This window comes from Hyla sarda, chromosome 2 (genome assembly GCF_029499605.1).
Source record: "Hyla sarda isolate aHylSar1 chromosome 2, aHylSar1.hap1, whole genome shotgun sequence".
In the NCBI taxonomy this organism is placed as follows: Eukaryota; Metazoa; Chordata; class Amphibia; order Anura; family Hylidae; genus Hyla; species Hyla sarda.
In genome coordinates, this window is record NC_079190.1 from 422,743,216 (window position 1) to 422,761,200 (window position 17,985).

General features: G+C 39.5%; 1 protein-coding gene across 6 annotated transcripts in view; it reads right to left on the bottom strand.

The window, feature by feature from the left end:
• LOC130356858 (cyclic AMP receptor-like protein A) overlaps positions 1–17,985 on the bottom strand; it is a 738,932-nt gene that overhangs the window by 314,190 nt on the left and 406,757 nt on the right. For all 6 annotated transcript variants that reach the window (XM_056558908.1, XM_056558911.1, XM_056558909.1 and 3 more), the window contains one exon: positions 11,039–11,128. In XM_056558908.1, coding sequence (XP_056414883.1) covers positions 11,039–11,128 — 90 coding nt within the window. The remainder of the gene's footprint in view (positions 1–11,038; positions 11,129–17,985) is intronic.

The window sequence follows — 17,985 nt, forward strand, 5'->3', positions numbered from 1 at the left end:
CCAGCCCAAACTTCATATTCAATGATGGACATTAGTTATGCTGCGGAAGTCTGCCATTAATATTTTAGATGCTTTGATCAATGACAGTTGCCGCGGGTTTTGGGTATCTCATCAGACCTACGCAGCATGATCGCAGGTGTTAGTATGGTGGCCAGAGAGCTTCTTCTTCTCTTCAAGCAGCCATCTTATTCTGATAAAGTCTGCCTAAAGCAGACTGTACAAGCAGAGTGCTAATATTGCTGTACAATATGGAAAATTATCCAAAATATTAAAATATGTTTACGATTCTGTTCAGTGAACAGTATAAATGTAAAAAAAAAAAAAACAAATGCCAAAATTGCCTATTATTTATCTCATCATATATGAAAAAAGAGTAATTTTTAAAGTCCCATCAAAACAAAAATGGTACCGATAAAAACAACATTTAAAGCTGAAAAAATGAGTCCTTGTACAGTTCCGTATAAGAAAAATTAAACAATTATAGGGATAAGAACAGGGAGATTTTAAGAAATCTTTTATAAAAAATAAAAGTAAAAAAATAAAAAAAAGGCTTGACCCACAGAATAAATTAAACATTTCAGTTTTACCATAAATTGCACTGTGTAATAACAAACCTCCAATTTAATTTAATTTTCCCACAACAATTACTATTATTTTTTTCTTGCCCCTTACATTTTCTTTTTAAACTGTAATATTTATTAAAGTTTTTTCAAAAACAGAAATCCAAAAACAAGGAAGCAGGAGTATGACAATACAAGGGCCACAGCCCGTTACAATCAGCAAAGGGTAATGAAATCACAGGGGCCGAAACCCAAGAACATACATCATAAGGGAGTCAACAGATATAAGGTTGGGCGAATGTAGGCCATTAAAGGCACGGAGGTCGCGGAAGGCCTCCGGTACTACAATATTGCACAACTAGGACTATCGCAGTAGTCACTAACTAGCCTAAACAAGCGTGTTACCACGCAACTTCATTAGCAAGCACAAAGTTGACAGAAACCACATACTAAGGGAGGGAGAAGGGGGAAAAACAAACAGTAGGTAGCCCCTTACATTTTATGGTAAAATGTAAGGTGTCATTACAAAGAACAACTGGTCATGTAAAAAAAAAAAAAAAAAAAAAAACCTCATATGGACTGTGCATGGAAAAACAAAAAGAGTGGAAAAATAGACAAAAATAGGCTGTTTTTTGGAATATTTTTTCACTTTACTACTTAAAATAATCCTAAAATCTGTCAGGTTTCATTCTGGCCACTAAGCTTAAAGGGGTACTCCGGTGGCCAATGTGTTTTTTCAGTTTCTACTTACCCTTGCAGGTGAGTTTTCTTGTTATCTCTGGTCTCATGCTTGCTCTTTGTTTGTCTTTCTTTTCCTTTCTTTGCACAAGTGTGTCCATCCATGTAGAGTAGCATCTATTTCCGTTTTGCCTTTGTTTAAGAAACTGCAGCTCCCAGCATGCCTTGTAGTCTGCCCAACTTGTTTTGCGTTGCCACCCAGCCCTGTTTGTGGGCGGCTTTTTTTTTCTTTCCCCTTTAGCACTCCCTTTCCCCGCCCTGCACATCAGTATACTCATCCCACCCACTGTCACCCCACAGTCCCCACATCAGGGAATGAATGGTCAGTGGAGGGAACTGATTTTATGGGACCCGTGGGAGCTACCCCCCCCCCCCAATGAATTGTCACCCGCAGTGCTGTCCCCACATTAGGGAACTAAGCATATGTGATCCGCGGGCGCTGATCCGATTCCTGCCCTTCCTCATTGTCTTCTGAAATAATGACCCCTAAATCCCTTTCCTCAGATACTGAGGTTGGGACTGTATCAAATATTCTATATTTTGCCATTTGGTTTTTACTCCCCAGGTGCATCATCCTGCACTTATCCACATAAAAGTTTAGTTGCCAGAGTTCTGACCATTCCTCTAGTTTACGCTAATCCTTTATCATTTGGCGTATCCTTCCAGGAAAATCAACCGTTACAAATCTTTGTGTCATCAGCAAAAATACCTTTATTCCTTGTTACGTTCCTCAAGGGGTCTAGTTTCCAAAATGGTATGCCATGTGTTTTTTTTTTTTTTTGCTGTTCTGGCACCATAGGGGCTTCCTAAATGCGACATGCCCCCCGAGCAAAAATTGCTCTCAAAAAGCCAAATATGATGACTCCTTTTCTTCTGAGCATTGTAGTTTGCCCGTAGTGCACTTCAGGCCAACTTATAGGGTACCTTCATACTCAAAAGAGATGGGGTTACAAATTTTGGGGGGGTATTTTCTGCTATTAACCCTTGCAAAAATTTGAAATTTGGGGGGAAACACATTTTAGTGAAAAAAAAATTTTTTTTTACATATGCAAAAGTCGGGAAACACCTGTGGGGTATTAAGGCTCACTTAATTGTTACGTTCCTCAAAGGATCTAGTTTCCAAAATGGTATGGCATGTGTTTTTTTTTTGCTGTTCTGGCACCATAGGGACTTCCTAAATGCAACATGCCCCACAAAAACCATTTCTGAAAAACGTACTCTCCAAAATCCCCTTGTCGCTCCTTTGCTTCAAAGCCCTCTACTGCGCCCGTCAAACAATTTACATAGACATATGAGGTATGTCCTTACTCGAGAGAAATTGGGCTACAAATATAAGTATACATTTTCTCCTTTTACCCCTTGTAAAAATACAAAAATGGAGTTTACAAGAACATGCGAGTGTAAAAAATGAAGATTGTGAATTTTCTCCTTCACTTTGCTGCTATTCCTGTGAAACACCTAAAAGGTAAAAATGCTGACTGAATGTCATTTTGAATACTTTGGGGGGGTGCAGTTTTTATAATGGGGTCATTTGTGGGGTATTTCTAATATGAAGACCCTTCAAATCCACTTCAAACCTGAACTGGTCCCTGAAAAATAGTGAGTTTGAAAATGTTGTGAAAAATTGAAAAATTGCTGCTGAACTTTGAAGCCCTCTGGTGTCTTCCAAAAGTAAAAACACGTCAATTTTATGATTCAAAACATAAAGTAGACATATTGGAAATGTGAATAAAAATTTTTTTATTTGGGAATATCCATTTTTTTTACAAGCAGAGAGCTTCAAAGTTAGAAAAATGCAACATTTTCAAATTTTTCATCAAATTGTGGGATTTTTCACCAAGAAAGGATGCAAGTTACCACAAAATTTTACCACTAAGTTAATGTAGAATATGTCACGAAAAAATTATCTCGGAATCAGAATGATAACTAAAAGCATTCCAGAGTTATTAAGGTTTAAAGTGACAGAGGTCAGATGTGCAAAAAACGCTCTGGTCCTAAAGTGTAAAATGGCCTTGTCCTTAAGGGCTTATCCACCATAAGGTGATTTTAGTGCATACCTGCTAGGCTATCGTTTTGTTAACCGGGTATTTCCTGTTGGATTTGGTTCTTAAACTACACATCCCATAGTTCCATCCTTGTAAGTGTAAAGTCCCTTTCCACACTTCCACACATCAGCCACCCCACCCATTGCAGCACAAATGACCTGCCTCCATTCAAAACACCCAGTGGTGTTGCAAAATAATCTCTCCCACCCAGCGGTCGCTCCACCCATTGAAGCAGGACTGTCTCCCTTTGCACAACTGACTAGTGATGTCAGGTCTTGACACACTGCAGCCTGGGAAATCCCGAGATATGAGTAATTTTGTATGCTGTTAATAAATATTGGGGAGAAAAAAAAAGAATTGTGAAATCCCCGTCACACACACAGGTACAGACACTATATTATGAACTACAAAAACTTTACAGCCACTGCAGCATAGTCAAATAAAAATCCTGGAATACCCCTTTAAACAAAATGGGTCCCAGTACAGATCCAGAGGTACCACACTGGTAACAAGACTTTGGTTTGAATATACTCCATTAACTAAAACCCTCTGTTTTCTGTCCCTCAGCCACTGCCTAATCCATTCAGCAATATGGGAGTCCAAGCTCAATGACTGCAGTTTATTGATAAGTCTTCCATGTGGGACAGTGTCAAAAGTCTTACTAAAATCTAGATAAGCGATGTCTACTGCACCTCCACCATTATTATTTTAGTCCCCCAATCAAAAAAAAAAGATTAGTTTGACACAATCTACCCGTAAACCCATATTGCTTTTTTATCTTGCAATCCATGTGATTTTAGATGTTTCACAATCCTATCCTTTAGTGGGGTTTCCATTAATTCTCCCTCAGGTTTACTGGCCTATATAGTTGCCTGATTCCTACCTACTACCTTTCTTACAAATGCGAACAACATTTGCTAAAAATAAATCTGATAACGGTTTAACTAGAACACCACTAAGATCTTTAACCCCTTAAGGACCAAGGACGTACCGGTACGTCCTTGGTCCTGCTCTTCTGATATAACGCGGGGTTACACAGTAACCCCGCGTCATATCACGGCGGGCCCGGCGTCATAGTGAAGCAGAGACCCGCCTCTAATAGCGTGCGGCTAAAAGTGAGAGTGAAAGTGGCCGGCTAGCTCAGTCGGGCTGTTCGGGATAGCCGCGGCTAATCGCGGCATCCCGAACAGCTGACAGGACAGCGGGAGGGCCCCTACCTGCCTCCTCGCTGTCCGATCGCCGAATGACTGCTCAGTGCCTGAGATCCAGGCCTGAGCAGTAATGCGGCAGAATCGTTGATCACTGGTTTCTTATGAGAAACCAGTGATCAATGATGAAGATCAGTGTGTGCAGTGTTATAGGTCCCTATGGGACCTATAACACTGCAAAAAAAAAGTGAAAAAAAAAGTGAATGAATATCATTTAACTCCTCCCCTATTAAAAGTTTGAATCACCCCCCTTTTCCAATAAAAAAAAAAGACAGTGTAAATAAAAATAAACATATATGGTATCACCGCGTGCGGAAATGTCCGAATTATAAAAATATATCATTAATTAAACCGCTCGGTCAATGGCGTGCGCGCAAAAAAATTCCAAAGTCCAAAATAGTGCATTTTTGGTCACTTTTTATATCATTTAAAAATGAATAAAAAGCGATCAATAAGTCCTATCAATGCAAAAATGGTACTGTTAAAAACTTCAGATCACGGCGCAAAAAATGAGCCCTCATACCGCCCCATACACGGAAAAATAAAAAAGTTATAGGTGTCAGAAGATGACAATTTTAAACGTATAAATTTTCCTGCATGTAGTTATGATTTTTTCCAGAAGTCCGACAAAATCAAACCTATATAAGTAGGGTATCATTTTAACCGTATGGACCTACAGAATAAAGATAAGGTGTAATTTTTACCGAAAAATGTACTACGTAGAAACGGAAGCCCCCAAAAGTTACAAAACAGCGGGTTTTTTTTCAATTTTGTCGCACAATGATTTTTTTTCCATTTCACCGTAGATTTTTGGGCAAAATGACTGACGTCATTACAAAGTAGAATTGGTGGCGTAAAAAATAAGCCATAATATGGATTTTTAGGTGCAAAATTGAAAGAGTTACGATTTTTTAAAGGCAAGGAGCAAAAAACGAAAATGCAAAAACGGAAAACCCCATGGTCCTTAAGGGGTTAAATTTGTTTGGGTGTATCCTATCAGGCCCATGTGACTTATTTGTCTTAACCTTCGACAGCTGACTTAGATCCTCTTCCTTTTTAAAGACATGCATAAAAGATTAGTCTGCTTCCCTAACTTTTCCTTCATTTTCTTCTGTAAAAACTGAACAGAAGTATTTACCGAGGAAGCCGGCTAGTCCTTTATCATCTTCTACATACCTTCCTTCCTCTGTTTTTAATTTATTTATTCCTTGTTTTAATTTCCTTTTTTCATTTATATATCTGAAGAATGTCTTAACTTTTTTTCACTGACTAAGCTATTTTCTCTTTTGCCTGTGCTTTAGAAGCTCTCATAAAGCTTGGCTTTTTTATGCCTAATCTTATAGATTTCCCTATCTTCATTGCTCTGGGTTTTTTGAAAATTACTAAATGCTTGCTTGCTTTTTGTTTTTTATTACTTTGACCACTTCTGCAGAGTACCACAGTGGTCACTTTTTTTTATTATCTGCTTCTTTCAATAATGAAATATTTAATAGTCCCAGTTCTCCTGGACTCCATTGAAACAGTCCCAGTCTGATTCATTTACAACTAATCTCATTCAGTTTTTCTAAAATCTAAAACTTTTGTTTTTGTGTGGTATGACTCAGTCTTCTTATATTGAACCACACTGACTGGTGATCACTAGATCCCAAGCTTTTACCTACAGTTATATCATATACCAAATCCTCACTTGTGAATACTAAAAGTTAAAGGGGTTATCCAGGAAAAAAACTTTTTTGATATATATTAACTGGCTCCAGAAAGTTAAACAGATTTGTAAATTACTTCTATTAAAAAAATCTTAATCCTTTCAGTAGTTATGAGCTTCTGAAGTTAAGGTTGTTCTCTCTGATGACACATGTCTCTGGAAACGCTCAGTTTAGAAGCAAATCCCCATAGCAAACCTCTTCTAAACTGGGCGTTTCCAGAGACAGGTGTCATCAGAGAGCACTTAGACAGAAAACAACAACCTTAACTTCAGAAGCTCATAAGTACTGAAAGGATTAAGATTTTTTAATAGAAGTAATTTACAAATCTGTTTAACTTTCTGGAGCCAGTTGATATATATAAAAAGTTTTTTCCTGGAATACCCCTTTAATGGGGAATTCCGGCTTTATACATCTTATCCCCATGCCCCCTCCATTCATGTCTATAGGAGGGGGCGTGATAACCGTCACGCCACCTCCCATTGACAGGAATGGCCGAATTCCCAAAGCTGGAATACCCTTTTAAATGGCCTCCTTCCTGGTTGGAAAAATAATCCCAGTAGGGAATTAAGGATATCTGTACTCCTGGCCGAACTGGCTAGTATGGTTTTCTAGTTAACAGTCTCCCATAATGATAACTTCCCCTTTCAATGTCATTTTAGCTTTTTCCTCAACTAGTATATCATCTAATTATTTATTTTGACAAGGTGGTCTATAAATCACACCTACACGAGTTACCCCATGATTACTAAACTGCAATGTAATCCTAACAGACTATGTTGGTCTCACTAACTTGCCTACTCTGTCTTTCTTATATATAACGAGTACTCTAGTATTGTTATGTCCCAGTCATTACTCTCATTGAACCATGTCTCAGTAACATCCACTAAATATACATTCTCAGATGCAATTATTGACCCAAGTTCATTGATATTATTTCCTAATCTGCAAGCATTTGAAGACAATACTCTGAGCTTGTCTTTTTTTGGTACTTGCATGTACCGGTGGGCAATTGGATTGATGGATTATCACTCTTTCCCCCCCGCCCCCCCCCCCCCTTCCTAGTTTAAATACTTTTGAGAAAATTATTTGAACAGTTAACTGAGGACATTTGTTCTTATGAGAGATAGATGCAAACCATCTCTCTTGTACAGATGCTTTCTATTCCAACTAGAGCTATCGTGAGATACACAGCCAAATCTTTGCTTCTGACCATTCACCAAGCCATAAGATGCATTTCCTAATGCTCATCTGCCTATCATACTGAGGGTAAGAAAAAGAAAGAACAGCAGAGAATGAAACAGTGGATGCAACCTTTACACATGTCCAAGTGTGTAAAAAGCTTGCTTTACCTGTAAAATCTCAGGGATGTGTCACTCTCCTCAAGTCTATTGTTTACTATGTCCATTGAGCTGCTTTAGAGCACCTCTCTAAATGCTGTTAACAGAAAAGAGCATAAGCCCAGGCAATATGGTTGGCATCATAATAATATACAAGAAATTTAATTTACATTTTTTTTTTAACATTTTAGTACCTGATTTAAAAAAAAAAGTCTAGATGACACATCCTCAACAAAATGATCAACAAAATGACCATTTTAAATGATGACATCACAAAAGTCACAATCAAAATCACTCAGCTTTTCAGTAGAGCTCATATTATTAATGATTGTGAATGCAAATTACAAAATCTAGAAATAAAATAGGGAGCTATGCAGTTTAACCAGTTCTCCCATTGGTATGGGGTATTTATTTTTTTTCATTTATTTATTTAATACAACCTGGAGTATCTCCAAGATAAAGAATGTAAATTACTTTTGTTGTGTTCAAATTATATTTCACTAAATTGATGTACTATCAGATGTTTTATCAGCTATGTACGGTACTTGCTATATCAGCTGCATGAAAGTTGGTCTGTCCCATGTACTGTTTTATGATGGAGATAGGTGACATAGAATAGCAAAAAAAAAAAAAAAACATAGCCACATGCTGCATTCATGGTAATAGACAATTGGTTGTTTGGAAAGATGTAGATGTACAAGGAAGTAGCTAATAAGAATCTCTCATCCATTGCCACTGTAAGTATTGCAGAATGGCATAGCTATTGAAAAAGAGACCGAAGCATGTCTCGAAACGCGTCTAGCCCACCTACCTTATACCAGCAGTCTGATACAAGCCAGGGATGCACCTTACGATTTGAAACCGCTGGAGACCCTAGGACTGGGGCCCACTGCACTACGTGCGCATCAGCACACGAGGACACCACCAGTATCCATTGCCAGCATCCACTGCTGATCCTCTAATTCACCAACGCTCCCGTTGACACCTGCTCAGCCCGGACAGTTTCCATCGGCCAGACGCCAGCCGTGCCAGTCCAGCATTACGGGAACCCACGTAGCTGCTTTGCGGCTCATCCTCCAGACAGGCATCTACTAACCTAGAGCCGGATGCAAGCCGCGCCAGCCTGACTGTGTGCCTAGGATTACCGCTAGGAGGATCGGTAAGTGGTGCTGTGCACCATCATATGGATATATAATTGCAATATATCACCTATGTCCATAGGAATATATCCCCACTGCATCACCAATGCTATAAAAACAATTTATTTAAGGATACCGGTATCCACGTTTTACCATCACCATTGTGACACTTACAATTGAACACTAAACTATCTTTACAAACCGGATACAAACTATAATACTGCAAGGTTATCCAACACTATTGCCTTACATCCTGGAAAGCGAACAACAGCTGGTTTCCATATATATACATCTGTATATATATGTGTATAAGTTTTATAAGCTTTATTATTATTATTTTTAATTATTTTTAATTAAAAGTTATACATTTTTAACTATTTTACTATCAATTGTACTATTCTACCCTATGCAAGGACCCTGCAGGGGTAGATAGTCATTATATTATAAATAAATATTGAAATATACTGACTTTCTCCTAAATCATTTATTTACCACCCATACACTATCCACTCACATCACCCAATCACTTATTGTAATATCTACATAATATTTATACACATTCTCTACTTACACATATACTCAGGTGATATATCTGGATATATATCACATCCTTTTCTTTCTTTCACCATATATCACCAACACATATAAATCAATTTATTTATAACTATTTAGTATTTAACTAACTATATAAGCAAACAGAGAAAATACGCAATCAGTATATATATCCATATATACACCTCTTTTATAGTATTGCAGAATGGTTGAGCTGAGGAAGCAACAGTACATTAAATGGGAACCTGTAAGTTAGAGTATGCTGCCCTCACTATCTGCATTCAGGTGTAGGTTCTATGAATCTACATTACAGTGCGGTGTGAGGGAGAAATCGATGAAAAGAGTGAGTCGGTCCCTAAGTTATGCTGCCTTCAGCAAGAGTAGCATATCCTAACAGGTTCCCTTTAATATTTCAAAACTGTTCATACTATATTTGTACAGGGTGGCACATTAGTATATGTGAGGGGGGAAACTTTTCAAGATGGGTGGTGACCATTGTGGCCATTTTGAAGTCGGCCATCTTGAATCCAACTTTTGTTTTTTCAATAGGAAGAGGGTCATGTGACACATCAAACTTATTGGGAATTGCACAAGAAAAACAATGATGTACTTGGTTTTGACGTTACTTTATTCTTTCATGAGTTATTTACAAGTTTCTGACCACTTTTAAAATGTGTTCAATGTGCTGCCCATTGTGTTGGATTGTCAATGCAACCCTCTTCTCCCACTCTTCACACACTGATAGCAACACCACAGGAGAAATGCTAGCACAGGCTTCCAGTATCCTTAGTTTCAGGTGCTGCAGAATGGGCAAAACAAAAATTGGAACAGGACCCTCAGTTTACGCAGAAGATTTTGTTCAGTGATGAGGCAAACTTTTATGTGAATGGTGAAGTTAACAAACAAAACCACCACTATTGGTCTGACACTAACCCACATTGGATAGATCCCTCCAAGACTGTTATAACACAAAAATTTATGGTATGATGTGGTATATGGGGTACAAAGATAGTGGGGCCATTCCTCATCAATAGAAAACTCAAGGCCACTGGATATGCGAAATTGCTACATGATGATGTGTTTCCCTCTTTATGCACTGAAGCTGGCACGTTCCTTGAGTTTTTCCAGCAAGATGGGTGTCAGGTCCGAGCATTCCTAGATGAACAGTTTCCTGGATTGGTCGTCGTGGGCCAGTTAAATGGCTCCCAAGGTCTCCCGATCAGACCCCCTTAGACTTTTATCTTTGGGGTCATCTGAAGGCAATTGTCTATGCTGTGAAGATACGAGATGTGCAGCACCTGAAACTACGGATACTGGAAGCCTGTGCTAGCATTTCTCCTGCGGTTGGAGAAGAGGGTTGCATTGACAATCCAACACAATGGGCAGCACATTGAACACATTTTATAAGTGGTCGGAAACTTGTAAATAAATCATGAAAGAATAAAGTTACATTAAAACCAAGCACATCATTGTTTTTCTTGTGAAATTCCCAATAAGTTTGATGTGTCACATGACCCTCTTCCTATTGAAAAATCAAAAGTTGGATTCAAAATGGCCGACTTCAAAATGGCCGCCCTGGTCACCACTCATCTTGAAAAGTTTCCCCCCTCACATATACTAATGTGCCACAAACAGGAAGTTAATATCCCAACCATTCCCATTTTATTAAGGTGTATCCATGTAAATGGCCCACCCTGTACTATAAAGTGTAAAAATGCAGTAAGCAAGAATAAAGGAGGAATGAAACACTTACCACCATGCACCAGCAGGGCCATAAAAATCTCCAAAGAGTGGGAGGCAAGAAAGAATAAATGGTACTCCCCAGGCAGCAACATGATATGCCCTGTAAAATATAATATGAAAGGTCATTGAAGATGTGAAATAGGGACAATATAGTATAATTTTATAGTTCGTATCTGCAAGAAAAACAATGAAAAAGTACAATTGCTATAGTTTTGGGGGATGATGAGGGGACGACTCAACAACCTCTGTAATATTGTTTTTTAAGTGTATAAAGATGGTTGTCTATCTAAAAAAAATCCTACCACACTTCTAAAAACTTTGCAAAGATACTATATCTTTTTAGAGAAGAGAGAAATGCCTCATTGTAAAAGTTTCATGTTCATTTCTTCCCCCTCCTAAAATCATTATTAACTCTGCTAAATGTCCATCCTCACAGACTAGAGTCTGTAGAGAAAAGAAAAGAAAGGATCGACGGACGGCGCCTCGTGTATTTACCCTCAATAGATCGGGTGGTGGGTGGGGGTCGGGGCAACCCCACGGGACTTATAGATGGCCGCTCACCTTGAGATCTATGCAAAAAAGCATATCACCCACGATATAATCTGGGTACTGTAGTGCGAGCCGCTGCTATGCCGATGGGTTGCAGGAGGAAACAAGTCGTCCTGGGAGTCAATATTAGAAGTAGAGCAGGAAAAAACCCTCAGGTATGGCGCTGCAGACTCTTGTAGACAGATGAGGCGGATGCCAAAGGTAATAGGAAAGTCCTCAGCAGGACATTTTATAAAAAAAAACTATAAAATGGACAAGATTACGCGTTTCGGGAGGATCCCTCCCTCCTGATCTGAGGAAGGGAGGGATCCTCCCGAAATGCGTAATCTTGTCCATTTTATTGTTTTTTTTTATAAAATGTTCTGCTGAGGACTTTCCTATTACCTTTGGCATCCGCCTCATCTGTCTACAAGAGTCTGCAGCGCCATACCTGAGGGTTTTTTCCTGCTCTACTTCTAATATCACAGAGTAGAGAGATTTACTGAGGGATCAGATTATGTTGTACTGATAAAAGTGTATAGAGTGGAAAAAATTAAACGGAGATAGCTGCAGAGTGAGACAAGGACTGATGACACAAAGATGTAACAGGGTTGATGTTGATGGAGGAATATGCCAAATGAAAAAGGATTTAGGCAAACTAGAAGAATGGTCAGAACTCTGGCTACTGAAATTTTATGTGGATAAGTGCAGAATAATGCACCTGGGGCGTAAAAACCCTCAGGCAGAATATAGAATATTTGATACAGTATCTGAGGAAAGGGATTTAGGAGTAATTATTTCAGAAGACATAAAGGTGGGAAGACAATGTAATAGAGCAGCAGGAAATGCTTTATTACTTTACTGAGAGAGTATTGGATGCATGGAATAGCCTTCCTGCAGAAGTGGTCGCTGCAAATACAGTGAAGGAGTTTAAACATGCATTGGCTAGGCATAAGGCTATCCTTCATATAAGATAGGGCCAGGGACTATTGATAGGATTCAGATTATTTGGCAGAATAGATGGGCCAAATGGTTCTTATCTGCCGACACATTCTATGCTTCCATGTACAACAAAAGTGATAACTAAGTGGCTGGGTGAACAAAACATTGACATTTTGTGTCAATGACCAGGGAACTTCCCTATTTTAAACTCCAAAAACTGATCAAACAACAATGGGTAGTTGTCAGTAAGGATTTGGCCCAGAAGCTGATATCCAGCATTCCAGGACATATTGCAGAAGTCTTGAAAAAGAAGGGTCTACACTGTAAATATTGAGTCTTTGCATAAACTTGATGCATTTGTCATTAAACTTTTAAAAACGTATGAACTGCTTATAACAGTACTTCAGTATACCACAGAAACATCTGACTTAAAAAATCTAAAAACAGCGAAGCAGCAATTTTTGTACAAGCTAAAATGTGTGTCAATCTCAAAACTTTTGGCAATTAATGCATATAACATAGTAACATAGTTTGTAAGGTTGAAAAAAAGACAAAAGTCAACCTAAAACCCTACTGTGTTGATGCAGAGGAAGGCAAAAAAACCCTCATGCCAATTGCTCCATGACAGGAAAAATTCCTTCCCGACTCAAATATGGTGATTAGAATAATCCCTGGATCAACGCTCTATCCACATAAATCTAGTATCTATAACCTGTAATATTATATTTTTCCAGAAAAGCATCCAGGCCCCCCTTGAACTTGTTTATTGAGTCAGACATCACAACATCATGTGTCAGAGAGTTCAATAGTCTCACTGCACTTACAGTAAAGAATCCCTGTCTGTTATGATGATGAAACCTTCTTTTCTCTAGACGTAGGGGATGCCCCTTGTCATGGTTACCGGCCTAGGTATAAAAAGATCTCTAGAAAGACCTCTGCACTGTCCATTCATATATTTGTACATTGTGATTTAATCGCCCCCTAATACATTATTTCTAGAAACTAAATAACCCCAAGCTTGATAACCTGTCTTGATAATCCTTGTTGTCCTCCTCTGCACCCACTCCAGTTCAGACATATCCTTCTTATAAACAGGTGCCAAAAATTGGACACAATACTCCATATGTGGTTGGACTAATGATTTATACTGAGACAAAACTATGTCCTTGTCACTATGTTCTTGTCTATGCCTCTCTTGATACATTCCATCACTTTATTAGCCTTCCCAGCATCTGTCGGGTACTGATCACTAAAGCTGAGCTTACTAACCAAAAGTATGTGTTGGTATATATATCCTTTATAAGAACAGGTATAAAATAAATAGAATGTACAGCCAGTACTGGTACTACGATACTTACTACACAATTCTTGACCGCATAAAAAACTTTAAAATCAACCAGATCTACCAATTAAATTTTAATATCATAGAGGGGGAGATCTGTATTCTCAAAAGTAAAAGCGTTTTCTAAAAATAATTTTCAAGAAACATTAGCAAAGTATACTAAATAATTTTCCACGAAAGCTGTGAATTTACAGGCAATGATTCATAGTGCTCATACAAGCTGGGTTGCTTTGGATCATCTTTTTTGACGTTTTGTAAGTTGGAAAAGACGTATGTTCACCCAGGCATACCATATTTTAATTATCAGAGTGATAGCTCTGCATACTAAAGCTTTTCATATTGAAAATAATCATCCTTAATAGAAAAAAAAAAAACAATGATGGAAATGTACCCATACTGTCCTGGAAGCTAAGCATCTACTCATGTAAGTTTCTTATTAACCCACTAGTACCAGAGTAAAGGTGAGCAGGGTGAGATTACAAACTGTTGTATTTTACTTATGTGATCCTTGACAACATATACACTGCTCAAAAAAATAAAGGGAACACTAAGATAACACATCCTAAATCTGAATGAATGAACTAATTGTATGAAATACTTTCGCCTTTACATAGTTGAATGTGATGACATGAAAATCACATTCACAATATCAATGGAAATCAAATTTATCAACCTATGGAGGTCTGGATATGGAGTCAGACTCAAAATCAAAGTGGGAAAACCACACTACAGGCTGATCCAACTCTGATGTAATATTCTTAAAACAAGTCAAATTGAGGCTCAGTAGTGTGTATGGCCTCCATGTGCCCGTATTACCTCCCTACAATGCCTGGGCATGCTCCTAATGAGGTGGCGGATGGTCTCCTGAGGGATGTCCTCCCAGACCTGGACTAAAGCATCTGCCAACTCCTGGATAGTCTGTGGTGCAACGTGGCGTTGGTGGATGGAGCGAGACATGATGTTCCAGATGTGCTCAATTGGATTCAGGTCTGGGGAATGGGCGGGCCAGTCCAAAGCATCAATGCCTTCCTCTTACAGGAACAGCTGACACACTCCAGCCACATGAGGTCTAGTATTGTCTTGCATTAGGGGGAACCCAGGGCCAACCGCACGAGCATATGGTCTTACAAGGGGCCTGAGAATCTCATCTCAGTACCTAATTGCAGTCAGGCCACCTCTGGCAAGCACACTGACCGTTACTGACCCACCACCAAACCGGTCATGCTGGAGGATGTTGCAGGCAGAAGGACGTTCTCCACGGCATCTCCAGACTCTGTCACTTCTGTCACATGTGCTCAGTGTGAACCTGCTTTCATCTGTGAAGACCACAGGGCGCCAGTGGCGAATTTGCCAATCTTGGTGTTCTCTGGAAAATGCCAAACATCCTGCACAGTGTTGGGCTGTAAGCACAACCCCCACCTGTGGACGTCGGGCCCTCATACCACCCTGGTGTCTGTTTCTGACCATTTCAGTGGACACATGCACATTTGTGGCCTGCTGGAGGTCATTTTGCAGGGCTCTGACAGTGTTCCTCCTGCTCCTCCTTGCACAAAGGCGGAGGTAGCAGTTCTGCTGCTGGGTTGTTGCCCTCCTATGGCCTCCTCCACATCTCCTGATGTACTGGCCTGTCTCCTGGTAGCGCTTCCATGCTCTGGACACTCTGCTGACAGACACAGCAAACCTTCTTGCCACAGCTCGCATTGATGTGCCATCCTGGATGAGCTGCACTAATTGAGCCACTTGTGTGGGTTGTAGACACCTGTGTGAAGTTGGCACCCCATGTTCGCAAAAGCTGAATATAAATACACCATTCGTTTGTGCTGCGTTTGTGCTGGTTTGTGCCGCAGAAATGAGCGTTTGTGCCAGTTCGGTTCCTGAGTTATTGTGCATTAGATTTTTATGAAGCCCCGCCCACTTTCCACCCCATGAAGTCAAAATTAAAAAACAAATACACCATTTGTTTGTGCTGCGTTTGTGCTGCAAAAATGAACGTTTGCGCCGCTTTGGTTTCCGAGATATTGTGCGCTTAATTTGCTGAAACCCCTTCCACTTTCCACCCCATGTTGTTAAATTTCAAAAACAAATACACCATTCGTTAGTGCTGCGTTTGTGCTGGTTTGTGCTGCAAAAATTAGCGTTTGCGCCGCTTTGGTTTCTGAGATCAGAGAAGTTAATTTAGCATTATGGGATTAACGTAGCAATATATGATTTATTATGATACACACACAGTTATTACTACATATTACTACAGAGGTGGAAATGTCTGTATGTGTGTCTGTAGGATATCATAGGAATGTGATAGAGATGTCATAGGGATGCCATAGGGACGTCATAGGGATGTCATAGAGACGTCATAGGGATGTCATAGTGTCAGAGATGTCAGAGATTTCATAGGGATGTCATAGCGTCAGATGTCATAGGGATGTCATAGGGACGTCATAGGGACGAGCATTCTGTAATTGCTAATGTCCACTCTGTGTACATTTTATTATACACAATGGAGGTTATTGGCTGAGCAGCATTAGTTGACACTCTCAGCTGTTGAATGGGGGTGAAAGACCGTAGAATCTGGAGTTTGTCTGGCGCAGAAAGGAACCGTCAGGGAACAGGATAAAATCAAGGTATTTATTAAATGCAACGCGTTTCGCTGCGCATGCGCAGCGTAACGTGTTGCATTTAATAAATCCCTTGATTTTATGACATCCCTACGACGTCCCTATGACATCCCTATGACATCTCTATGACATCCTTATGACGTCCCTATGACATCTCTGACACTATGACATCCCTATGACGTCCCTATGACATCTCTATGACATCCTTATGACGTCCCTATGACATCTCTGACACTATGACATCCCTATGACATCCCTATGACATCTCTATGACATCTCTGACACTATGACACTATGACATCCCTTTGACGTCTCTATGACATCCCTATGACGTCCCTATGACATTCCTATGACATTCCTATGACATCATACAGACGCACATACAGACATTTCCACCTCTGTAGTAATATGTAGTAATAACTGTGTGTATATCATAATAAATCATATTGCTACGTTAATCCCATAATGCTAAATTAACTTCTCTGATCTCAGAAACCAAAGCGGCGCAAACGTTCATTTTTGCAGCACAAACGCAGCACAAACGAATGGTGTATTTGTTTTGGAATTTTGACTTCATGGGGTGGAAAGTGGGCGGGGCTTCATAAAAATCTAACGTGCAATATCTCAGGAACCGAACCGACACAAACGCTCATTTCTGCGGCACAAACCAGCACAAACTCAGCAATAACAAATGGTGTATTTGTTTTTGAAATTTAACAACATGGGGTGGAAAGTGGGCGGGGTTTCATCAAATTAAGCTCACAATATCTTGGAATCCACTGCAAACGTTCATTTTTGCGGCACAAACCAGCACAAACGCAGCACAAACAAATAGTGTATTTGTTTATGAATTTTGACTTCATGGTGTGGAAAGTGGGCGGGGTTTCAGAAAATCAAGCGCAATAACTCAGGAACCGAACCGGCACAAACCAGCACAAACGCAGCACAAACAAATGGTGTATTTACATTCAGCTTTTGCGAACATGGGGTGCCAACTTCACACAGGTGTTGTAGACTCCGTCTCATGCTACCACTAGAGTGGAAGCACCGCCGGCATTCAAAAGTGACCAAAACATCAGCCAGGAAACATAGGAATTGAGAAGTGGTCTGTAGTCACTACCTGCAGAACCACTCCTTTATTGGGGGTGTCTTTCTAATTGCCTATAATTTCAACCTGTTGTCTGTTCCATTTGCACAACAGCATGTGAAATGTATTGTCAATCAGTGTTGCTTCCTGAGTGGACAGTGTGATTTCACAGAAGTATGATTGACTTGGAGTTACATTGTGTTGTTTAAGTGTTTCCTTTATTTTTTTTGAACAGTGTAATTAATAGTACATTAGGTAATCCCTGGAGAAATTACATTCATTGTAGTTTTCCTACAGGCTACAGAGAGGTGTTCTGCAGTATGTTGTGCAGGGAATCTTATACAGAAGCAGTGGCTGGTCTGATAAAGGCACAGGATAGTAACTACAAACCTAGTCATTCACAAAATAAACTAAAATATCCTGTAATATTGCTATAGAAACTG